The sequence below is a fragment of the Tubulanus polymorphus genome, chromosome 2 (assembly GCF_964204645.1).
Source record: "Tubulanus polymorphus chromosome 2, tnTubPoly1.2, whole genome shotgun sequence".
NCBI classification, from domain to species: domain Eukaryota; kingdom Metazoa; phylum Nemertea; class Palaeonemertea; order Tubulaniformes; family Tubulanidae; genus Tubulanus; species Tubulanus polymorphus.
In genome coordinates, this window is record NC_134026.1 from 3,897,256 (window position 1) to 3,921,446 (window position 24,191).

Consider the following 24,191-nt stretch of genomic DNA (forward strand, 5'->3'; position numbering starts at 1 on the left):
TCAATTAAATTCAATTAACAGTATTTTCAAAATGTACAGCAATTTACTGACTATTTTCCTGATATACGTTGTCCTGGTGCGTGAATATAGCATCTGTATTAAACCTCCAAATGTAGTTTTCATATTGACTGATGATCAGGATGTTGTCATGGATGGGATGGTACGTATTTTGCTTGAAAACGGTATTTTTACTGACTTTTTAGTTAAATTGAGTCTCCAACAAGTATCATCATTGATTGATTAACCAGTTAACACTAAGCAGTTATTTCTTGAAAGAAAATTTGTTAATAAAAACATTTGATTTAAGGATTATTATAAGTAAAATGAAAACCAGAAATTTCCCTTAAAATAATACGCAAAAACTATGAATTTGAAACTATAAAAGTCCATACCTAAGTTAAGTAAAATTATTGTATTGTCAGAACTTACTATCCAATTGTCAATGTTCTGTTTGGTTAAACCCTTCAGTGTATCTACACCGCATTGGGTTGTAAAAATCGGTGATGGACTAATACACCGTGTGCCGGTGATGACAGCACCTGTCAAACACTGTTGTTAAGTAGGCCTAATGACAATACACCAGGCTGCGGTGCAGATGCACTATAGCGGTATGCCCCTTATTCAACACACCCGGGTGGAATTCTTGAAAATTTTTGAATTATCTCCAGCTCTTTTGAGTATTAATCAATTAGCACTGAAAGGGTTTTAAACTTTAGGTTTCTATTCTAGGAACCAATGGTTAAAGTGAAGAAGTATCTTATGAATGAAGGTGTGACATTTAAAAACATGGTGAGAAAAATCAATACTTCACTAGTGCCTGGTTATTGGTTTGAGATTAGTCTTTGATAACAACTGTACAGTGCAAATCTGCATGCATTAAATCACTCACTTGTATGACTGTCGTTGATGGGAATTAACCAATATCCCATTTTTGTTTCAGTTTGTTAGTTCTCCATTGTGTTGTCCTAGTCGCTCTGCTATTCTAACCGGGCGTTACATACACAATATACCTGTGTTCAATAACTCTATCAAAGGCAATTGTAATGGCGAATCTTGGCGACAAGAGGCGGAAAAGAGTGCATTCATAACCCATCTCAAAAACCAAGGTTATCGGACAATGTTTGCTGGGAAATATCTGAATCAATATGGCAAGAAAAAAGGTGGAGGAGTGAAACATGTCCCACCTGGTTGGGATAGCTGGATAGGATTGGTATGTCAATTGAATTATCCGCTGTGTTTGGTGCCGTTTGTGAAATATATTTGAATGAATCTTAATTTCTTATTACAGGTAGGAAATTCAGCGTACTATAACTATGTTTTGTCAGTAAATGGAACTGCTGAAAAGCATGGAAGCATTTACTCATCTGATTATCTCACTGATCTAATAGTAAGTACAGTTCAAGGGTCTGCCCATCATGGGGATACCTTCATATCCAATATTCCATGAAGTCCTCCATTTTGCATCGAAGAGTATTTCGACTATTTGCTAGAGAAGAATTGGGTCCAGGTTTTAAATTTGTTGCTCTTTCGAATTTTAGTCAAAAAAAGCTCAAGATTTCCTTGATTATCAAACTCATGATGGAGCTCCATTCTTCATGATGTTATCAACACCTGCCTGTCATGCACCATTCACATCAGCTCCGCAATATTCCCACCGCTTCAACACTTCTAAATCACCCAGACAACCAAATTTCAACATTCACGCCAAGGTGAGTTCAGAAAACAGTAATTGATCAGTTGAATACTCATGTATGTGGTAATTTCTAAGATATGTACCTTTTTGAAATAGGATAAACATTGGTTGATTAGAACGGCGAAGAATCCGATGTCGCAGACGTCAATAGAATACTTAGATGATACATTCAGAAACAGATGGAAAACGTTACTGTCTGTTGATGATTTGGTGGAATCCGTTGTCAAAACGCTTGAGGCAAAGAAACTACTCGATAACACATATATATTCTTTTCATCGGATAATGGTTTTCATTTAGGTAGTTAAACATTTTTAGATCTAATTCATCAGTCAATTAGACCGTGTGCCTTGTGAGATCTAAGTATTTTTCGGATTCAGGTCAATATTCACTGCCCACTGATAAAAGACAGTTATATGAGTTTGACATACGAGTACCATTGATAGTTCGAGGGCCTGGAATTAAGCCAAATACTGAAATTCAGGTATGTCTAAATTTGTCTAATTTAGCTTTTGAGTATGTGAGTTTTTGATCTCAGGAATTTTATATTGTATGTTATGCCTACTTTATTTTCAGGATCCAGTTATGAGTATCGATTTAGCACCAACATTCCTTGATCTAGGATTCTTTCCACCTCCTTCTTACATGGATGGCAAATCATTTCTTCCTTTACTCGTCAATAATCGGCAAACGAATCTACCCCCGCAACACAGGGACATGCTTATTGAATATTTTGGAGAGCACAAGATCAAGATCAAAGGATGTCCATGGCTGAATAACCGTGGTGTAGCTGTAAGTTTGTTGTCGGCCCTGTATGAAAAACTCAGAATTCAAATTAAGTAGACTGCCTTATTCTGTTGGGACGGTAAATAGCTTGCTGAGACTGGAAACTGAGCTGAAAATTGGGGAAATGGAAAGTTTTACCAAATATATTTATGTTAGATTAAGGAGTAGTCTATGTAATGTTTTACAAGTACATTTATTAAATATTGACATGCTAAATGGTTGATATCATTGTTTGACTACTTTATCTTGTAGATCTGTTTCCCTGATTGTGTTTGTGAAGACGCTTGGAATAACACATATTCATGTTTACGATTCATCAATTTGACAGAAAACTACGTGTTCTGTGAATTCCTGAATGAACCGGTAAAAACAATCAGATATTCGTAGATTGTGATTTAAATGTTGTTTTTTTTTGATACGTTGAAATAAGATAAATTTTTTTCTTATTTTAGAATTTCTATGAATACTACAATATGAAATTCGATCCTTATCAGCTTCAAAATAGTGTGAATACACTTGATCCAAGGACTAAAACAGATTATTTAATGAGATTACAGAAATTGAAACACTGTAAAGGTGAATCCTGTCGTGCAGCATGAGTTGAACTCAAAAATAAAATTTGTGATGCCATCGGTTTCTCTCTGTGATATTGTTTACAAGGAGATAAATACATTGATCTGGCGCTAAGAAATTGCAGAAAGTTTTGCTAAGCAGAATTTCAAATGCTATTTAATCAACAGAGGATTTTGTGACTGAATAATCCTGAAGAAAATTGAGTGCACCTAGAACTGATGGCCGGCCCTGAAATTGTATCACTGAGTAAAATTAATTAATTCAATAATGTTTATGTGTACATTTTACGATCTATCTTGTCAAAAAGTCACTTTTTAAATTATTTTAATTGTTGTGTTATTAAATGAATTTATGACTATTTTCTATTTATTAAAAACTGGCAAAAATGAATATTATACTATTAGTTGTTTTCGATTGTCCGGTTCGCAGTCCGGGATTTGGTTGCGGAGACACACTGCCTCCACGCATGAGTGGTGTACTTAACGCGGGGACGATGCTGCGACGCACGTGGTTCAAGATTAAGTGGAATGGTTGTGGATTGCTTGAATAAGCATATTGAGTTTCAACGAAGTGTCGAAATGGTGTGCTTCTAATGTACGGTTAGTATTCGATAGAAAATGCTGTTGAATCAGAATTTCAATTGTGGTTTCTAGTTAGATTTAGAGCATCACGAAACTGAAATAGTACCTCAAAAATGGCGTCTTTTTGAACCGTAGAAAACAAGCGGGTCCAGGTGATATGATAGAGAAAAGTGCTGCACATATATCTATTTCCTTCAACCTGACTTGAGAGGACCTAGCTCAGTTTAGGTGGTACATACCCAATGCAGGTCTTTGAAGGACCAGACTGGACTATTGGATGAAAATGGATTAAACAATCCAATGAGTGTTTTAATTCAACTGTCAGTCAAATCTGGTCCTATTAAAACCGGCATGGGGTATGTTCCACCAAAACTGACTGAGCTAGGCCACCCAACGTCCTCTCAAACATAGATGTAAGGCATCAGCATGGTTGCTTTCGTATTTTTTGCTAAACTACAGAAGTCAAATAACTGGTTCAAATTCATTCATTCGTACGATTCTCTTCTATTTTATTTTTAGTGAGAATTTGTTCACCGAAAATGGAAACCAGCAGCGGTATGGAAAGCGAAGACGACGATTTAAAACTGATCATCGATGATTCATTGGACAGCGAGGATAGAATAAGCGATGTAAATTCTGCTACCATGGACCCTTTGGATTATCAGTTACAGGTGGAAATTTCATCAAAGGATTCAATGGAAAATATTGGGAATAGTTCTCCGGCGATTATAACAGACGGTAGGCTCACCGAAGAAGACTCCTTGGCAGAATTGATTGAAGAGATGAGTAACTATAAGAACACGATTACTTCTACCGCTGAGAGCAACGCTTGCGATGATTTCCTCGTTGCTGCCGATGATCGTCAAAATGAATGCAAAACTACGACCCTTTTGAAATCTCCGACAAAGCGTGTGGTTGATGAAACGACAGACTTAAAATCACGCGATGAACTCATGAATTCGTTGAGGATCGTGAAATGCGTCGATACGGAATCGTCGCCATTAACGCAAGACCACCAATACGTTACTACTGGTTGTGAGATTGTATCTGAAAATGACACCGGAGTATTAGCTACAAAACTGGAAACCATCGGAATAAATGATCAGGTTGTTGTCAATCTTCCCGCTAACGATGAATTGTTTACCGAGCAGAATTATCAACTTATGCAACGATTCGCGGGAGTACAGCCGAATCAGTACGGAACCGCTGACTGTACTTCAAATAGTCTGATAAACAGCGTCGAGTTCGATGGAAATCGGTCTATTCCTGTCGAACAAAATCTCGAGAATTCGGGAGATCGTTGTCGCAGTAGTAGTAATTCTGTTTTATCGGTTTCGAGCGCGTCTGATGAAAATAATAATAGCGTCCTCGCCCAATCGTTCGACGACGGCAATTTCAGTAAACCGGCGCTCGTGTTGCGCCGCGCTCGATCCGTCGAATCGACAATGAACGCCGATGATTTATTATTGCAGTGTTTAAAACAGAGCGAAATCGTCGAATCAAACAAGTTGAACGGTGACGACGCGGCAAGTTACGATGACAGTTTGATTATGGAAAGTTGGGATTTAGCGGATCCCGACGGCGCCGAAGATGCGCTTTTTGGCGAGCCGGACGTCAGCGGGAATCTTCAGAGTTATTTCAACTGGGAAGCGTTGATGATGGACGCCGAAGAGGAAACGACGTCATCCGTAGACAGCGCAAATACTGTTGCCGAAATTGATGTAAATGAAAACGTGAAATTTCCTGCTTCGTCGAGCAATGAAATGTTTTATATTTGTATTCGATTCATGCGTATGAACGACGTTGATTTATATTTGATTCAACGCGCGAGAATTTACTGCGTGTGCTTTCAACAGATTTCGGCCAGTCTGCGCGGTACCGTCCGCGTCGACGATTTGTACGATCTATACAAAAGTCTACCTAACGCGGACCTTCCGTTGTCGTATTCGATTTTCCCGGAAGAGGCGACGTTCCTTCAGCAGCGTGGATTAGCGGTAACAAACTCGGAATTGTTGATCGAAGCTCAACGCGTTTTCGAACTGCTGATGCGCTTGTTCGATGTCGCGGTAAACAAGGATATCACGGAGCTATGGACGGAAATAAAGTATATGTCGTATTTGCAGCTCAAATCGAATTCGCAGGATGTTCTGTTGACTAAGAAACCGGATTTTCATACGAAAATTAAAGCAGCCGCAAATAACGAACAAGAAAAACGCGCCGCGAAGATAAAGATATACGTTAACACTCGAGTGTATTCTTTAATCTCGATCACGAGAGATGAAGAGAAATACGTAGCTTTAATAGAATTGATACGCATTCTTTTACCGGGTAAGAGGGTGAGGTTCACTACGGTGGATATCGTCGTGAAAATATTGTCTCGCTTGCAAATGCTTAATTTCAAAATGAATTCTCAAGAAATGGGGATGGTCCGATTGAACGGAATCGTGCACAGATTTAACCAGAATTCTTCGATAAACCTCATCAAAATTGGTCATTTGGTTACTGTTGAACGTGTTTTCAACGCCCTATTTTCACTGAAAAGAAGAAGTTTCGAAATGCTGATTGATGACGATCAGAAAGAAGTAATTATTACGAAGATAGAGGAAATGATTTCAGCAGACGCACCGATACCCGAATTCTACAAAATTTGTTTCAATGATCAAGAAAATTGTACCGAAAATACTGAACGTCCAAATAATACCGGTATGTCTGATTGCAATGGCGAAGAAGCTAATCTGAAAGCAATTGGTAACAAGAAGAAAAGAGGTAGGCCGAGAAAAAATCTCAATTTGAGTACTACGGATAGAAATCAGCGAAGACGGGAAGTGTACCAAGAACGAAGCTGCATTATGTCGAGTCATGTACAAGAACTGAAGAATCCTTACGTAGTTCTCCATCGAACTGATTTATCAAGTTTGAGAACAATCACTATGAAACATCACTCTAGATCGTCACTAGTAAGACGTCAAGTGCATCATCAGAGAGTCTGTTCTGTGACGGAGAATATTTCTGATGTAGAGAAAAGACCGGAAAATGAGATAGAAACTAGTGAAATACAACAAGTTACTGGAACAACGACTGTTTCTTCGCAAAATGGACAAGTCGAACATCCCAAACCTCGGCGCTTGGCTTTGAAGAGAAGATATAGATCTCACAAACCTTGGTCCCATCAAGTGAAGAAACAAAGAACTTTAGAAACAATAGTATCCCATAAAAATGAAAATTCTCATGATGGTGATATGTCTTTAGTTCAAAATGAAACTGAATCTGAAGCCGTTAAAGTTCCAATTCGCCGTCATCGGAAATATCGGAAATCGTTAAAGGTCACCACTCCTAAATCTACTGAGAGCAAAAACTTGAACTGGAATCTAAGAAGTTCGTGTTCGAAACTTAGAAATCATAAATGCATATCCTGTAACGAACATGAAAGGCGTATGCTATCGACTTCTCCAAAGGAAGTTAGGAAACAAGCAGTGAAACCAATGAGAACTGGCCGGTCTGAAAAAGTGGCACGTGAAAGTAAATATAGTATAAATAGCAAAAATAATCTAATGACGGCCCCAAAGGTAAGCTTCCTCAATGAATGAGATAACATTGATCATTAGTTATTTTCACTTATTCAAATGCAGTTTTAACCTGTTCACTGTTAGAACAAAATGCACTTTATTTTTGTTCATTGTTTTATTTCCAGAACTGCACAACTTACAACTTGATATCCGGCAACAATCCGGTGAAGGAAGATATTTTGATTCCTCGTCTTGCCACTGACACAACAATTGAAGTTGAAGGTAAAATTGCTCATGAATAGTTCTGTTCAATTACAGTGTTATATTCGTATGTGTATGAACATTCTTCTATCTTTCATCAACAGCCAATCAGATGGACTACGATGACCAACGAACAGACGTGAATTCGCACGAAACGTACGTTGATATAATGGGTGATGTCCTGACCGATCAAACGAACAAATCCTCGCGAACTCACCGACCCTGGCGTAATCGAGAATATTATGAGAGTTGCGCAGACTTCGATGATGCCGATTCAACTAGTGAAAGTTCAGAAATATACGTCGCAAATGGTGAACCGAATCCCATCGCTCACAGATGTCATGTGAGCCATTCTAACTCCCATCGTGATAGACATTGCAATTGTGATTGTTCCCCGGGAAATCATCCAAGTCATACGCACTATCAGGCTAATAATATCTACCAGTGTCATCTGTCTGAATCGGTTCGCTGTTTATCTTGCGAGAAATGTTCGTACTTTGACGGAAGTTTTCGTCGAAGGCCCCATCAGTGCTTGCATAATTCGTGTAGACACACGACCGAATGTGCAAGATCATATAATATGTGCGCCCAATTATGTTAAAATATCAGGCATTTCTGTTCAGGTAATCGAAATCTTTTTCATTCAAAAAAGGAATGACTCGTTTTTCATATCATAGAATTTATTTGCAAACTTACTGCAGTGTAATCGTTTTCGTTTTCAATTGCTGCATAAAATTTGTTTTTGTATGAAGTCTAGACAATACTACAGTCGAACTCGCTTAGTCGAAATATTTGGCCATTTAAACTGGAACAATGTAGATTATTCAATTCGAAGAAATCTGGGCAGTCCGTAGTCGTCTGAATTAAGTGAGTTCTACTGAATTATTAGATTTAAAGCAGAACTATATTTAGTGCAGAAATGTTTTGTTTTGAAAAATTCGAAGATTTAGAATTTTATGTAGTTTTAATTTTTTACCCATTTATTGAAAGGATACTCATAATGTTTACCGAGGTTATCATGTTACCGGTAGTTTGTATTTTAATGGAAATTTCAGTTTCACATTTTGGATAAATGATTGAGCAAATCATTAATCAAGTCTTTAATTCTACTTTTACATTGAAATACACTATTTTTAGTTTGTTTCATCATTATATCATGTGCTAAATTACCAAGTCATGGTAAATTGTTATTAGATTTTTCTTTTGGATTGAATAAAAATGATTTTGGTAAATTCTTTAGTTTTCTTGAAAATATGGTGTTGGTTTTATCGACTGCTATTTATTCAATTCCAATTGTAACAACCTAGTACATAGTTAGAAAATAATACCAGTCCATGAAACCTGGATTTTTGCTGCCAACTTCCACACAGGGAATGAATGAGTGAATTCAAAAAATGAGGACTTCGAAATTCATTACTGAATCTTCTTCATATACAGGAGCAGCTTCATTCAGATGATTTCGGAGCAATCAAGAGAGTATGAAGTCAAGTCGGAGTAGGAAGTAGAAATGAGCTTCGAGAAAACAATACTAAAACTTTGACTTCCTACATGTATTTTTATTTCGTCCAAAAGCTTTCACATCGGGACGATGAAAAGAACTGGATCATGACCATTTCGAAGTGCACAAAATGATGGACTGATATTGGACGGTTCCTGTAAGTGACAGTCTCAAGAGGTCCCCAGGTATATATACACAGAATGTGAAAAACAACATTATAAGATGTAATATTCTGGCAAAATCTGATTTTATTATCGAGGATTTCATTGACCAGACCATAATTATGTGTACACAGAATTACGAGCATATCTTCAGCAGTGAAACAACATTTGGGACCAGCCCATTAAGTAGGTAAGCTCTTAAATACAGATGATATGTACTCCACTATGATATACGAAATAGTGAAAGTCAATCGAAATGCTAGTATGTACAACAACACATGCGTGACAGATTTGTTAACGCATGATTTCACAGAAACAACAAGACACCAGGGCTGCCAACTTCTAACAAGTGCTATCTATCAGTAACTAACTGTAACGTTATTTTGAACAGTTGGTAGCTCTGAGATACCAGTAGTCATAAAACTGGTATAAAATTCAAATTTCCAAACAAAAATCTTACAAAGAAGTTAAAATTTCATGCTTGCAAGTAAAATGGACAACTCGACAAACCTCTGCATATTTTCTATTCATTTAAAAGTGGTGCAAAAAGCTCGACAAGTTTCGAGTTCTTTCTTATATCAGAGAGTCTGAAATGCGTTTAATGTCCGATTAACAGAATGCAGCAATCAGATCTATCACAGTCGTAAAATACCACAACACAATCAAATACAACGAAACTAAAGGGTGTTCACGGTCTGTGGATGCTATGAATATATACTCGAATAGGTCGGTATCTTCGCCTTGATGATTGGTAACAGCTCCTGAAAAGTAAATAGAATAAAATTGTAAATAAGAATGGATGATTCTTAACGAACAGTCTAGATTGATTATGCAAAATACAATCTGAATCTTGGAATAAAAGGCGTTTACCTTGCCGCCATTTTTTTCTATTTGTTGTAATGATTCTGTTATTTTGTCTTTCATCTTTTTATTCATCATTCCTTTAGCCAGCTAGAAAGCAAAACATGATTTCATTTGAGAAATACATTTCATAATGAGTACATTGGCTACCCTGTGAGAACAAAGGGATTTTGGCTAGGGGGCTACATGTTTTTAGACTAGTCCGGTAAATGGAACCTTGCAAAGTACAAGCTACTGGTTTAAAGTGGACAATTAAACATCGATCGTTACATCAGCTGATAGATCATCGAATATAAATATTTTCCCATCGGATCTTTTTCATCTGGGCTCATTATAACAAGATGGCCACAGATTAAATAGAGCATGTATAGACGATGGGGTACATACCGGTACTAGCATATTCTTTATGTAAGGATTTAATCCAGGACCGACTGCATTACTCAGCTGCACTACAGCATCAAGTCCAGCTTCAAATACTGTACTATCAGAATGTGACTGCAAATATAACAGCAATTTCATCAATGCACAGTTGCCTGGCTGGGATGCTTTTAAATCGGTCACATTCACTAAGCCAGTTAACATGCATGTTAAATGCGTCCAGGCAGCTGAAGGCAAGTTATTGCTTACCAATGCTTGTTTTAAAGGATTCAGTAATTTGGGAAGTAAAGAAACAGCCTTTTCTCCTGAACCACTGGTCTCCAGAAGTTCCTTAAAGCCGCATCGGGCTACAAATGTATACGGATGAACAGTTTCGCGAATTCCCTGAAACCATATGGACATCAAATTATCTCATAATGTTATACAGCCGGCAATGAATATCGATCGGCTAACTGTCAGATTGTTTGTCATACCTCAGCAAGTGTGATCAACACTGGGTCGAATGCTACTTGTTCAGGAGGTGTGTCCCACGCCAATTTATGTTTCACAGATCCGTGCATTAATCTGAAGAAAATCCATTGAAAAAACATTCCTTATTCATCGTTGGAGTGATTGCAAAATATTTCGACATTCGCCAATTATGAAGAAAAATTTGCAGAAAACTATCCAAAAAGGGAACGTTCAACCATTTTGCGATTAATTTGGGCCCAGGAAATATAATTTTGTAAACATTCTAAGACATTACCTGCAGGGAATACCACCATTCGCATAAACAGCTGCAAATGCCGACTGATTCTTTTTGGAACTGCTGAACTGTGAAATAAACAAATTATGGGGAAAAATAATTAACCGGTTAAAATCATTGACTAATTTTTATTTTGAATATAATCGACATTTGAACGATCAGCAACCAATCTAGCCCCAATACTTATGACGTATTGCAGATCTGCTAAAGGATTTATGATAAAAAAAACATAGGGCCTATGAATTTATTTAATAGAAAATGAGTTATGAAATCACTTCAATTACAAAATAAAGCCAACATTCATTCAATTATGAAGTGGAAGCTAATATTCACAATTGATTTTCTGACGCTTAATGCCTGTATTTGAGGAGACTCACACAAGTAGTTTTCAATGTAATAAAAACATTTTTGTAACGTTTTTGCAACGGTTTTTTGGCGTCAAAAACCAAGAATATGTATTTAAAAAGTTGCTAGTTTTCAATAGACCTGACAACGACATAGCAACCTACTTACTGGATCAATTGTTTTTGGATTTAGAACATCGGATGGTTTAGGTTTACTACCGCTGTGAGATGAACTTCCTCCTCCAGAAGTTGCACGAGAACTTCCCGCCGAGCTCCGACTGGATCCGGCCGAACTCTTCCCAGAACTTGTCGACGAATCTTTTCGCTTTCTGGTGGTCGACGACGACATTTCAAAACTTTTAACAATTAAATGTCTTCAATATTGCTGAAAATTTAAATACCATTTCCCTTCATATAGATATAAAAAGAGCCTTTGATAGAAAGAGCCTTTTTAAAAACAAGCTACAGAGCAGAGTAAAACTAAAAGTCCAAAAAAATAAAATCATATTTGAATTTAACTTTACAAAATAGAAAGCCTAGCTATTTTTGAATACATATTCTAACAGTATCCAATAGCAAAAAAATGCAAAATAATATAAATATTCATTCATTTACCGGTCAAATATCAACAGGACTCTTAAGAGACGGACGTAGAAACTAACTTGAACTTGTTGAACGAAAATAAATTTCACCCAGCTAGCAGCGTATATAGGCAGCTAATATTAGTTCAGAAACGGCATAGAGCGTTCCTTTCAATGATGACTTCAATCCAGTTCGAATCCTGCGATATAACGGTTTATTTTTGCGCTCGATCGAACTGCCCACAAATATCACTATTCGACTCTTAATATTTGTATCAAATTAAAGCTATCAATTACAAAATCGTGTATATCACGATTGCAATTAGAGCAGCTCAGTTATTTTTAAATGATAGTTAATAGTCTAGCTGCTATAGTCAATTCTCCTCGGCTAATATTAGTCACTTAATAGCTCGTGACTGTACAGCAAGGGGGTGGAGGTGCACAACAGTTTGCTGAGCGACATTGTTTTATCCCAAAATGAGATACAAAGATAAGGTGACGATTGTAACTGGTGGCTCGAAAGGAATCGGAGAAGGATGTGTTCGAGTTTTTGGTAAGATTTCAATGCGCATTCATGAACAGCTATTATATGGCATTCAGGCCACACACAATGACAGCTGTGATCACAGCTGATTGAGTTTATAGGCCTGCGCACAATGACGATGGCGCCGATTTCAAAACGTACACGTCATCAATGCCGTCCCTTTTTTCATACTTAGAAATACGTATTTTCCCGGTATTCGCTATTTCCCGGTATAACTTTTCTCTTAAGTCTTCTGCTGTAGCAATGAATTGCATACGGTAACGAGCATGGTATTGACTCGTTGAAAAAAATATGAAAAGATCGATCTCTCTCAAGACTATATAAAAGTTTAAGAATTGTAGATTAAAGACGTATATATACTGTGATTTTCCAAAAATCAAGATCCAATGTTTCTTTCAAGTTTTTATGATCGAGTAAATTTTAATCTTTTAGTCGAAAATGGATCAAAAGTCGTATTCTGTGCTCGTGGAGGTGAGTCATAGTTTGAAAGTGAATGTACATTTACGTAAATACAATTCCCATTCAGTTTCGTCAAATTCGGGGTACGCGCAAATTCACGCTTTGTTTGTTCTATAGAGAAAGACGGCAAAACTCTTGAAGATAAACTGAACAAACTTCACCCAGATTCGACCTACTTCGTGAAATGTGATGTCACTAAGGAAGCTGATATCAAGGTATATAATTCAGATTAGACCGCGATAAAAGAGTCACGCTAGGAAAACTTGAAGTTTTAAACACATTTTTAATTAAAGATTTATCAGAAATGTGAAAGTAGATTCTTCCATAATGATCTTCATCCTAACAATACGATATCCGCGATGCATTTCAATTCTATTTTCAGAATGTCGTCGAAAAAACTATTGAAAAATACGGACGTCTGGATTGTTTGATAAACAACGCTGGCTGGCGTATGTGACGCATTGATCCAATAGAAATTTCACATTTTGCACAAAAGCCCTCCCATCGAATAATTATAATCCGTGCCTTGCATTTGAAGTATTTTCTAGGAGGGGGGGGGGGGGTTGTAAAGAATCCCGAGAAAGGATATTTGAATTGGATACTTAACTTTTGCAAAAATAAGGGAAATTTCTGGGAGGGGGGCAACTACCCCTGAATTGGCAATATAATTCTTTTGCAGATCCACCGTTCTCCCAGATTGACGATTTCAGCATTGACGATTTCCGCAACATCCTAGACCTTAACATAGTCAGTTATTTCACATTTTGTAAGGTGAGACACCTCTGCTTCACGTTTAAATCTATTTGCGGAGTTTGTACCATGTGTATCTGATTTATTTTCGAAATGCAATTGATCCGTTTTCCGCATCGCTTTCAGCTATCGCTTCCTCATTTGCGGAAAACTAAAGGGAATATAATCAATATGTCTAGTTTAGTCGGTATAATGGGCCAGGGTGGGGCATGCACATATGCAGCGACTAAGGTATGTTGAAATATTTTTGACGGTTTCGTCCAACCATATCATGAGTTTTATCTATTAGTGTCACGTTATGGCTTGAACTATGATCAAGGTTAAATCTATTTGACCTAGTAACAAATATTAATGTAATACGTTTATCTAGGGTGCAATCACAAGCTTCTCAAAAGCACTGGCAGTTGACGAGGCAAAATTCGGGGTCAGGGTCAACATGTACGTATCACAAACGATTTTCTAATCAAGCAAGGGAGTATGATATGTATTCTACAAGAATAAATCGAATGCTTTTAATTTCTTTGGGCTATTCCAGCATGAGTCCAGGTAATGTTTGGACACCACTGTGGGAAGAAGGAGCGAAAGCTACGTCCAATCCAGAGGCTTGCATCAAGGCTGGCGAAGATGCACAGGTCAAAAGAATATCAAAAATGAATTCTACCAGACAAACGATAGAGGTTATCTTGTGTTCAAAGAGCTAGGTTTTCTATTTTTCAAGGTGATAGGGCGAATGGGAACAATTGAAGAAGTCGGACTAGCCTGTCTTTATTTCGCGGCGGAAGCCACGTTCTGCACGGGAATTGATCATATACTTAGTGGTGGCGCCGAACTCAACTATGGTCGTAAAACCCAACTGGAAAATAAAAACGACCCATATTCATAAGTTAGCGACGGATAATATGAGTGCGTTGTGATGATTTTTACCGATGATTATGGAATTTACAAAGTAACCTGTGTCTGTCTCGTTGATTAACTTTATCGTTGATATTTTCAAATAAAGCCATTGCTCCTTACGATCTCTTTGACTTTCCTCACTCACGTGTCGACAGTTTTTCCAACCATGTTTCAACGTACGGAAAATGACTTGATTATTGATAATGTAGCGTAAGAATTTGAAATAGCGCAAGACTTTGATGTCCTTATAAAAGCAATGAAGTGAAGCCTCCGGTGGAAATATGCCGGTTGCGGTACGCTGGCCGCCGGCGAAATTAAACGTATCCTCTATTTAGTATTATTTTTTGTCCGGAATTTTTGCGTCCGCGATATTCGATTACCCAGTGGACGCTCCTCGGGCTTCCGTACTTCATGTGATCGCGCTCAAGGCCGTTGCGCATTGTAAAGATTAAGGAAAAGGAAAATCGTTGTACCATGTCGAGGTCTGTCACAGCAACGATACCGCAATTCTTCACCAAGGGTCGAAAGATTATTGGCGTGGGTCGTAATTATCAGTAAGTTAAGCAAGTGATCATTTTTTTTGTTTTGGGTATTAATGACATTTTTGACATAGTCATAGTCATACTACTCATGATGACTCCCCCACACTCCACAGCACAGACACTAAAAAAACAGGCACAGAGCCGCACAGGCTGACACAGTCACACAGGACAGGTACAGCACAGTGAGCCTGGATAAGATTCAAGAATAGGGGACTAGTGGTTAGGATTAGGGTTAGGTTTAGTTCCCTAATCATCATTAATTACTATATACATTACTATCATTATATATCATCATTATCAATTACTAATATTATTACTTAATTGATTACTATCACTACATATATATTGCTATAGTCCCCTATTCTTGAATCGCACCGAGAGTAGGTATGTCATTGCCTGTTGAGGTGGAGTTGTCATGTCAGCACAGTTGTGGTGGAGTTGTCATGTCATGCTTTCCCGCTGCCCGTGCTCTAGTGGGGAACTGAAAAAAAATTAATTATCTCGATTAACTGTTTCGGAGGGTTAATCTGAAGAACGCACTTGTCATCAATTAATATTCAAATTGGTTCCTAACCTCTATCTCTAAACATAACCATAACTCGAATCCTTCCTTAAACACTAGTGCCACATAGTGGGAAGGGAAACTGTATAGGCGTGTCTAAAATTTAGACCCCTTCTTACTTTTGGCCGGCGTCGACAGTCAACAGTGTTTGTCTTAACATTGGCCATTCTTATTAATCACGAATGAGCGATAGTGACTGTCAATGATACTTTGTCTCTATACTATTAGAATCATTAACTCAATGAGGAGACGAGACGAGTTTCAGCATAGTCTGAATACTAGACGATGTACAGGTTCCCTTGTAACGAACAGCTGCTCTCCGTATTGTTGGCCGCTATCTCATTTCTGAACTTCACTTTCAGAGATCATGCTGCAGAACTTGGAAACGTCGTACCAACTGAACCAATTATATTTCTGAAGCCTACATCTTCGTATATACTTGAAGGTGACAAAATTAAGGTAAGAAAAAAACGGTGAGACTGTTTGGACCAGTTTGTATTTTCGATGGCCAATTATATCCTATCGGTTTATCTTTGTAGCTACCGCCAAAAACCAAAGAAATTCACCATGAAGTTGAACTCGGAGTTGTGATCGGGAAAGAAGGAAGGAACATAACCCCAGAATCTGCCATGGATTATGTGAAAGGCTATGCATTATCATTGGATATGACTGCTAGAGATATGCAACGTCAGTTAGCTAAGAAAGGTCATCCATGGTCGTTAGCGAAGGGTTTTGACACCGCAACTCCAATAAGTGGCTTTATTCCTAAAACTACTTTGCCGGATCCAATGAATGTACACCTGTGGCTGAAAGTTAATGATGAAATGCGCCAAGATGGAAACACTAAAGACATGATTTTTGACATACCCAGTTTAATTTCATACATAAGTCAATATTTCACTCTTGAAGAGGAAGATGTAATTTTAACTGGAACCCCTGCAGGTGTGGGCCCGGTCAAATCTGGGGACTCAATAAATTGTGGTCTTAATGATATTGTAACCATGAAATTTGATGTAGAATGATTAACAGTTGTCTCCGATACATTCAAAATTGCAATATCTTTTTGCTATGTATGGTATTTAAGTAAAAATGCAATATATTATTCTATGTATGGTATTTACAATCATTATGAATGATCTACATTGTAATAAATATTTTATCTAATAATTTGTGCCATCTTATTGACGGTTACTTTTTAATCTGCTGCAGTCCATATGGCTAGAATGTCAACCTCGGTTAGTCCGTCCCCGGTTAAACGACAAGTGCTTACTCCATATGAATTTAATTGGCTCTGCTTTTAACAAACATTATTCCCTCTAATTCGTACTTCATAATCAGTATTTCAATTATTCTGTAGACAAATACGTGATTCCGGTGCCCAATTTTAGTAAAACCTTGTGTAACCTGTATCAGTTGTTGGCAACAATATGATTGAAATACAGGTAACTCCCGAAAATACTGCAGTCATCTGATTCTAGGACAATTCCCCCCCCCCCCAATAAAATCCTTTTTGATTTGGATTAACACCACCTAAATACTTTACTTAGAAATTCATTTGTATACTATTGAATATAGATTTATAATTACTGATGTTGTGCGCAGATCAAAAACTTTAAATCAGTCCTTGTGTAATTATAATTCACTTACCAAATTAAAGGAAACTTAATAAGTCCACTTATTAGTGCATTAGTAAACGATGGCTGATTTATTGGAATTAGTTTTAGTGTTACTTTAGCCAATCAAAAACTTTAAAGCAGTCCTAGAGTAATTAGCTAGAATTAGTTCACTTTGTCTAATTAATTTGAAGACAATATCTGCGTTACTTTAAGACTTAATTTGGGGGGCAATTGTCCTGATACCCAGTCATCTATCCATGTCATAATAAATCTCACGCTCCTCCGTTTAATGATGGTGTCTTTTCATAATGGTGTCAGAGACGGGGATGGCAGTATATATGGTATTGACTGTAAGGGGCTTATCCATAGGTACGAAAATGATTTACTAAAACTCACGTTTTAATAACGAGCCAATTTATTTATCATTATCAAACACCTCAAACAAAAAACTTACTGCATTCATTGAATTGCCGTGGCCATCCAATTTTCATGGAAAATTCAGATGTGCCACAATATATAGCCAGCACACCTTGATTTCTGAAGACATTTTTGGTAACTTTTCACGCACACGAATTATCTGATATTTATAGATATATGATAGATAAACATTAACACAAAAACATTATTAACTGCAATTATACGAATGAGGCATTTTAAAGCATACACAATAGTACAGTAAGTGTCAATGTTTTAGATACAATGAGACAATTATCAAAGAGAAAATATCCAAAAAAAATTCGCTAGTTTTCCAGCATTCATCAAATATCACCGCATAAACAACTAGTTAAAAGGAAAGAAATAATCGAAATTAACATCATCAATTAAACACAATAAACCCATGTGAGATAATTTTACATAAAATTTAATTCGAGGATTATTCATCACATCAAACGACTATTCTACAAGAATAATGTGCAGACATTTTTGGTATTATTCGTAGGACTGATATATCTTTTCAAGAGCAGCTGACTGAGGTACAAAGTCCAAGTAATTCATCGCTCGTTACGAAACAATTGACAATTCGAGGAATAGATGAATCTAATTCATCGGGAGACGACACCGGATACGAGAACGCCGAAAAACGAACATTTAAAATCTATCAACTCGATATACATTGAAGGAAATAATTCAGGTGCAGTTGAACAAATTCACTAAACAGAAATGATACGCAATTCAATCAATCCAGCTTAAGATTCCTACCATTACTAAGAAAGGCACGATCCATCTTTCGTTTCAGTATTAAGCGCAGTAAGCATAGATTATTTTCACCGACATAAAGGTTTTCTATACAAACCACCTTTAATGCGTTGCCAAAAAATCGATTCGATTGTCCATAAACTAATTACACAACATTAGATTGGTAATTGGAATGATATTGAAGGCAGCAGCAGTAGCAGCCTTCGTAAGGAGATACCACATATAACATATCCATTCAAGAGACATATATCAAATCAAATTTAAAATCTTCAAAATGCATGTGGCATTTACCGTACCGGATAATAAAACGATTTAAAATAACAGCAAATTACAAATGTTTTTAAACTATTTTCATATGATAATAGATAATGGTAGAAAACTTCTCTTCAAAATGCATTTACTCCAGGCTTAAAAGCGACATCTTGTATGATACAACGTACAGAATATCACACACTTTTTTTTTCAGCTGGAAGATTCGATGCGCATTCATCGCACATTTATTAAAATCACAACGAAAAATTTGACACACAGCGACTGACGGTGTTTGGAAATTCATTCAAATGGTTATCCCTATTGAACGCGCATGGCGTGAACAAAATATTGATATTTCTTGAGAAAGTTGATTGTCATCAACTGAACGATTCACACTGCTGATCGCACTTCAAACAAACGCCACACAATACGATGAGTTCTCTATTTTGTCCCGTATCTTACTATTCAGTAGTGGTCAGTCAATTCAATGAAAGCAGCGTTAGTCGAGGAAGGTGTTTAATAGTCATCTAAATCATACAATTCATCATCATCATCTATAAACTCCATACTCTGGAAATCCACCTGGTACCGTAACATTCCTAGAAACAAAGACAACCAAGGGTTACATAAAAATAATCAGAAGGATAAGTACGATAATGCAGAAGATAATCAATGGGTATCTATGTGCGAGGCGCACAATCCTTCAGCTAAGGGAGGGCTTCACGATTGAAATTCAATCGGCATATGATAGTCTCTGAAATTCAACATTCGATTTAAAATTCACCGGAATTAGGTCAATAATCTCACCTCCGATACCACCAAATCCTCGCACAAATTGTGCGCCTTCTTGTGATTTATCTGTAATGATTTCTAAAGTGGCACCTGAAAAGAAATATTGCAATGTATGTTTTAAGTGACCCAGTTCTATACAGAGTTAGATTTGTATCTTCGAAATATATAAGATTTTCGTGTTCGATATTTTTCATTTCAATATGATAGAAACAGTTCTTACCGAAGCTCTTATAATTATTTGCAAACCACTCCAGCAGAGGCATTGAATCGACCAATTCTAATTCAACACCAGTCTGAAAAAGATTTTAAGATATACGTAACGGTAAATGAAACAAATCTCAACAGCCAGATACAGTATTTCAATCAATCATTGATTGAACACATGAGAATTCCCTCGTTGATGTGCAGAAACCTAACGACCTACCTCTTTGTCCTGAAAATAGGTTTTATCCTTTTCTTGCTCCTTTCGTAGGAATAGAACTTTCTCCTCTAGAAAATAATGAAAAGAAATACTGTCACTTAAGTGAATCAATACTGCTGAATAATAATACAATTGAAACCGCTCGAGTTGACTTTTTAATAATGTCCGAAAACATTCAGATTCAACACCACTTACCATCATTCGCGTGGTTCTTGAGTGTGTACCTAGTAATATCTAAATTTTCCCATACAATCAATGTTTCTACGGAGCTCATTTCTAACGCCTTCAATGTGTCATCTACTCCAAAGCAGTATTTCCCGGTGTCTTGTGAAATTTCATCGAAATAACGACCTAGCGTATAAGAAGATTTACGCGAATACAGTTGAATACTGCTTTCTATCTATTTCACAGTTCGGAAGATTGAATTTGATATCTGAACCTACCGATTAGTTTTTTCTCTTGAATGAATTTAACGTTAGCTAGGGTATCTGCAGCTAGTTCTATGGCCTGATTGAAACCATTTTCACCTCCATATGATACGTCAACTGTTTTGAGAACTTTTGCATGCAATCGCTGAAAAGTAGAAGATATACATGGTAACTTCTATTGCATGCATTCACTGAAGATAAAATTCAGGGTGGCCACTTTTATTTGAAATGCTATTCCCTGATCTGCTAAGAATCCAATTAATTAACACAGTCCAATACGTAAGACATAGAGTAGTCTAGCATTTTCCCTTATTTTTAGCTTTTTTTTAACCTAATTCCCTGACTTTTTCAAAGGAAAGAAAATTCTTGATATCAAATCTTTCGCGATTAATCTTACCGGATCAAACATATCCGATTGACCGAGTTCAGTTTTGAAATCTGCGGAACCTGCCAATACGAGACCGGCGACATTTGGTCGATCGTTCGTGATGAATAAAGTAACGGCGACTTCTGCGACTTTCCGCACGTAGTTGTGTCGTTTCTCTAAACGCAGTCGAGCGAAACGTAGCGCCGACTGTCCACCACGACCTGAAATAAAAATTCATTGGTTGTCTATAGAATACGAACGTATTAGATTTTTGACAAAGAGACGCATCAACGCCTTCTGAAAATGGATGAATTTATTTTCATTAATCTATTTTCCCTTGAAATAAATGGATGTTATTTTGTGCCAGAGGATAGAAATGTGCAAAATCATCAAAATACTAAGGCCGTGCATGTATTAAGACTACACCACGCATATATCAATGTATTGCTAGCATGTACCATGTGGATATTTTTCAAACCTTAATTAAGAACACAAAAATACAATCTCAGTTGAATAGATTTAACCAGAAATACCCCAACAAAACGGTTATTTAAGTACACACACTAGACTTTAAGTACAGAGATAAGAATCGAACAAAGATAAAAATAATTTGATCATTCAATGATTATTCTTCACTTACCGTGTTTCTTTGGTAAATCTACAGTGAATTTATGCAGTACTTCCCTCGTATTGCCGGATAGCGTTCCGAATAGTGCACCGTTACCGTCCATAACTATGAATCCAAACTTGTTATCATCAGCCAATAAGGCAGTCAGAGCCTGCAAGTAAAACATCACTCAAAGATAACACAGAACATGAACTATAACTTCTCGAAGCATCATAAAGGTCATTACGTAAGCAACACGAACCTCTGTGTGGAATTTGTTATCACATAAATACAGGGAGGTATTGATAGGTCTAAATGGCTCAAAATCTATGTTCACTTTCTTCTCTTTTCCTTCATCCGTTACTATAGTACCGCAATAGATCACTAAACCATTGGTAGGCACTGGATAGAAAAAAAACAACTTTGTATCATTCGCTAGAAGCCTTAAAAGTCAAATAATCATTTTGAGGGGGAACAGACAGCTCCATTGAGTTTCAACACTGGTAGAGAAAAAATTCAACATTATAAGATGACCATACTACCTAATTATAAGGCCACAAAATAAAATAAGTTTTTCATTGATAAGGAATTTTGAAAATGGTTGGGCGTGAAGTTTTTATTTCTAATTTCAATCGCAAATAAATCATGAACCTTTTATTTCAACGATGAAGATCCAAAGAGGAACTAAAACTTTTTTTTGTATGTAATGAAGGTTTGTTATATCACCGCAGTACGTATATGTATATAAGATTTTTTTAAAATATAACCGCGGTAATTAATCTACCTTTGCTATAGAGTTTTAATCGTTGCTGTACAGATGTGATGGCTCCTAGCACTGATAGCCGATTCACACGACTTTTGATATTGGACGCTGTACCGTATTCATCAGCCAACATTTTCGATACTCGAGATATCTGATCTTTTGGAGGGATGATTAACGAAATCATGCTTGTACCATTTCTGAAATAAAAATCCAAAAACGTTTTTAAGTTTCCTGTTTTGGTTTAGTACAGTTGCATCTGGTTACACAAACTTTATAGAAAAGTACTAACTTTAACCTGGGGTAACTAAAATCATTCATCATCAATTGAGTTAACCCCAAGGCTAAAGATAATACACCAGTCTACAAAACCCGGGTCAGGGGACCAGGAAAAATGTTCGATATTACCAATTGTTTGTTGTATCCAGGATGAAATTATCAAAATTGTCCTATTTGAGATGAAATTGAAGGTTTGTTATAACCGATAGATCATAATATCCTGGACTCAGTTCCACAGTTGTAAGTCAAAGTTAACTCCGAGTTAACACCAGTTCATTCTCAATGAGTTAACTCAGAACTGTGGAACCTGTGTCCCGGGTCATTACAATGAGGTTAAACTCAGAACTATAGGCTTAATAATCTGTATTTGGTCATGCTGGGTGAAATTAATTCCATTCAGCAAGGTACTGCCTAAGCCTGAAGGCAGGTTTTTCATGACAGTTACTAATACAATCTAGAGTTAGAAATGAAAATCAATTTATTCAATCATTTCAAAACTTTCTTACCAAATCAGAAGTTGATCAGCAATACCAATCAGTAATACATTCTAGCATGCTCAGTGCTGATCAGTTCAATCTAAGGTTTTATCTAATTTGGATTTTATTCTACTTGACAATCAGCTTTTAACACCATCAGTAGATAATGTGTACAATATCTCACTGTTCTCCATTAGAGGTTTGTGAGTCAGCGGAACCTGTCTTATTATTTTGCGCTGGCCCTCGATTTCTCCAGCCACCCCCCTCAAATTGCCTCCGATTGCTATAAACCGTAGTCAATATTTCATGGATAGTTCTTGCCATTTATCAATATTTCATGCTGCCTTCTGCAAGTCTAGTACCTAGCCGTTGTTCCCATGTCTGGCTTTCAGACCATCTGCCTGGTTAAGGCTGTAGAAGCTAGGGTAGGGGATTAAACATTCGCAATATACTATATGCTCCTAATCTATCGACCATCCCTGAGTACATTTTTAACCGATAACTCATATTCCTCTTACACTGGATTAGTTAAGTTTTCTGAATGATTTAGAAAAATATCTTAGTTTTACTAAGATATCTTTTTAAATTATTCAGAAGTTATTCAGATGTAGCAAAGTTCACCTAATCTTACTAAGTAAGATTGCGTGAACTTCGTAACATCGATATATCCTCCAATATTGATGTACGCAATGGTTAGGGCCGCACCCATAAAGCTTTGAACAGAAATCTGTGACCAATCAATATGCTTACCCTCTAGCGGCTTCTAAACTCTTGATCAACTTCTTGATCTTCCACATCTCCACATTCTTGTCAGCGGATGACGCTTCGTCCGACATCTTCGATTCGAGTGCGGGTTTTTCCGATAAAAATTCCAACAATCAAAAATTTATTGCCCGTTGTTGTTCACAACTAAGGCAACGTTGGCGATATGGATAACTTGCCCAGTCAACAATAAGGTGAAAATTTACCCGATCGAATTTGTGAACTCTTGAACTTTAAATTTTATCAGTGAGAGCAGCCGCCTCCAGCCGGCGGCGAAAACCCAAAAAGGTGGTGCCTTTTTCAGGCTTAAAATATCGAAATTAGAACGAAAACAATTTAACTATTTACGTCCAACACAAGACTAGAATCTTATCTGATCTTCCACGCCACAATCCGTACCACAGTTGGTGAAATTAATTACTGCGTATGGTGTAATTTAGTCAGAATTGATGACATGTGAATTCTATGTGCCATGTGAATTCACTGTGACGTCACTAGTCTTCCTGTTCAATTAACG

At 37.0% G+C, this 24,191-nt stretch overlaps 6 protein-coding genes across 6 annotated transcripts; 4 read left to right on the forward strand and 2 right to left on the reverse strand.

Moving 5' to 3' along the window:
- Nucleotides 1-4: 4 nt before the first annotated feature.
- LOC141899570 (N-acetylglucosamine-6-sulfatase-like) lies at nucleotides 5-3,426 on the forward strand. The gene is made up of 10 exons (XM_074785945.1): nucleotides 5-160; nucleotides 730-789; nucleotides 941-1,210; nucleotides 1,289-1,387; nucleotides 1,539-1,709; nucleotides 1,790-1,991; nucleotides 2,072-2,175; nucleotides 2,268-2,483; nucleotides 2,730-2,840; nucleotides 2,930-3,426. Exons 1-10 carry the CDS (start codon nucleotides 32-34, stop codon nucleotides 3,074-3,076), a joined length of 1,509 nt encoding a protein of 502 aa, XP_074642046.1. The 5' UTR covers nucleotides 5-31; the 3' UTR covers nucleotides 3,077-3,426.
- Nucleotides 3,427-3,521: 95 nt separating this feature from the next.
- On the forward strand, nucleotides 3,522-8,489 carry LOC141898282 (uncharacterized). The gene is made up of 4 exons (XM_074784124.1): nucleotides 3,522-3,649; nucleotides 4,151-7,197; nucleotides 7,323-7,419; nucleotides 7,503-8,489. The coding sequence occupies exons 1-4, from the start codon at nucleotides 3,643-3,645 to the stop codon at nucleotides 7,997-7,999; spliced, it is 3,648 nt and encodes a 1,215-aa protein (XP_074640225.1). The 5' UTR covers nucleotides 3,522-3,642; the 3' UTR covers nucleotides 8,000-8,489.
- A 458-nt stretch (nucleotides 8,490-8,947) lies between these two features.
- LOC141899845 (PACRG-like protein) lies at nucleotides 8,948-12,094 on the reverse strand. Its single transcript, XM_074786410.1, has 8 exons — nucleotides 12,001-12,094; nucleotides 11,555-11,770; nucleotides 11,042-11,109; nucleotides 10,770-10,860; nucleotides 10,546-10,680; nucleotides 10,306-10,413; nucleotides 9,928-10,008; nucleotides 8,948-9,818 (listed from the first exon to the last, which is right to left on the reverse strand). Exons 2-8 carry the CDS (start codon nucleotides 11,732-11,734, stop codon nucleotides 9,762-9,764), a joined length of 720 nt encoding a protein of 239 aa, XP_074642511.1. The 5' UTR covers nucleotides 11,735-11,770; nucleotides 12,001-12,094; the 3' UTR covers nucleotides 8,948-9,761.
- Nucleotides 12,095-12,332: 238 nt separating this feature from the next.
- LOC141898495 (L-fucose dehydrogenase-like) lies at nucleotides 12,333-14,729 on the forward strand. Its single transcript, XM_074784424.1, has 9 exons — nucleotides 12,333-12,519; nucleotides 12,943-12,981; nucleotides 13,087-13,184; nucleotides 13,352-13,418; nucleotides 13,649-13,740; nucleotides 13,846-13,950; nucleotides 14,090-14,157; nucleotides 14,255-14,351; nucleotides 14,438-14,729. Exons 1-9 carry the CDS (start codon nucleotides 12,444-12,446, stop codon nucleotides 14,600-14,602), a joined length of 807 nt encoding a protein of 268 aa, XP_074640525.1. The 5' UTR covers nucleotides 12,333-12,443; the 3' UTR covers nucleotides 14,603-14,729.
- A 158-nt stretch (nucleotides 14,730-14,887) lies between these two features.
- LOC141898496 (oxaloacetate decarboxylase, mitochondrial-like) lies at nucleotides 14,888-16,826 on the forward strand. Its single transcript, XM_074784425.1, has 3 exons — nucleotides 14,888-15,167; nucleotides 16,080-16,176; nucleotides 16,257-16,826. Exons 1-3 carry the CDS (start codon nucleotides 15,088-15,090, stop codon nucleotides 16,737-16,739), a joined length of 660 nt encoding a protein of 219 aa, XP_074640526.1. The 5' UTR covers nucleotides 14,888-15,087; the 3' UTR covers nucleotides 16,740-16,826.
- Nucleotides 16,827-17,724: 898 nt separating this feature from the next.
- LOC141898552 (eukaryotic peptide chain release factor subunit 1) lies at nucleotides 17,725-24,168 on the reverse strand. Its single transcript, XM_074784504.1, has 11 exons — nucleotides 23,663-24,168; nucleotides 22,182-22,357; nucleotides 21,660-21,799; nucleotides 21,431-21,569; nucleotides 20,821-21,011; nucleotides 20,439-20,568; nucleotides 20,191-20,346; nucleotides 19,999-20,063; nucleotides 19,795-19,867; nucleotides 19,590-19,664; nucleotides 17,725-19,381 (listed from the first exon to the last, which is right to left on the reverse strand). Exons 1-11 carry the CDS (start codon nucleotides 23,746-23,748, stop codon nucleotides 19,299-19,301), a joined length of 1,314 nt encoding a protein of 437 aa, XP_074640605.1. The 5' UTR covers nucleotides 23,749-24,168; the 3' UTR covers nucleotides 17,725-19,298.
- Nucleotides 24,169-24,191: the final 23 nt, after the last annotated feature.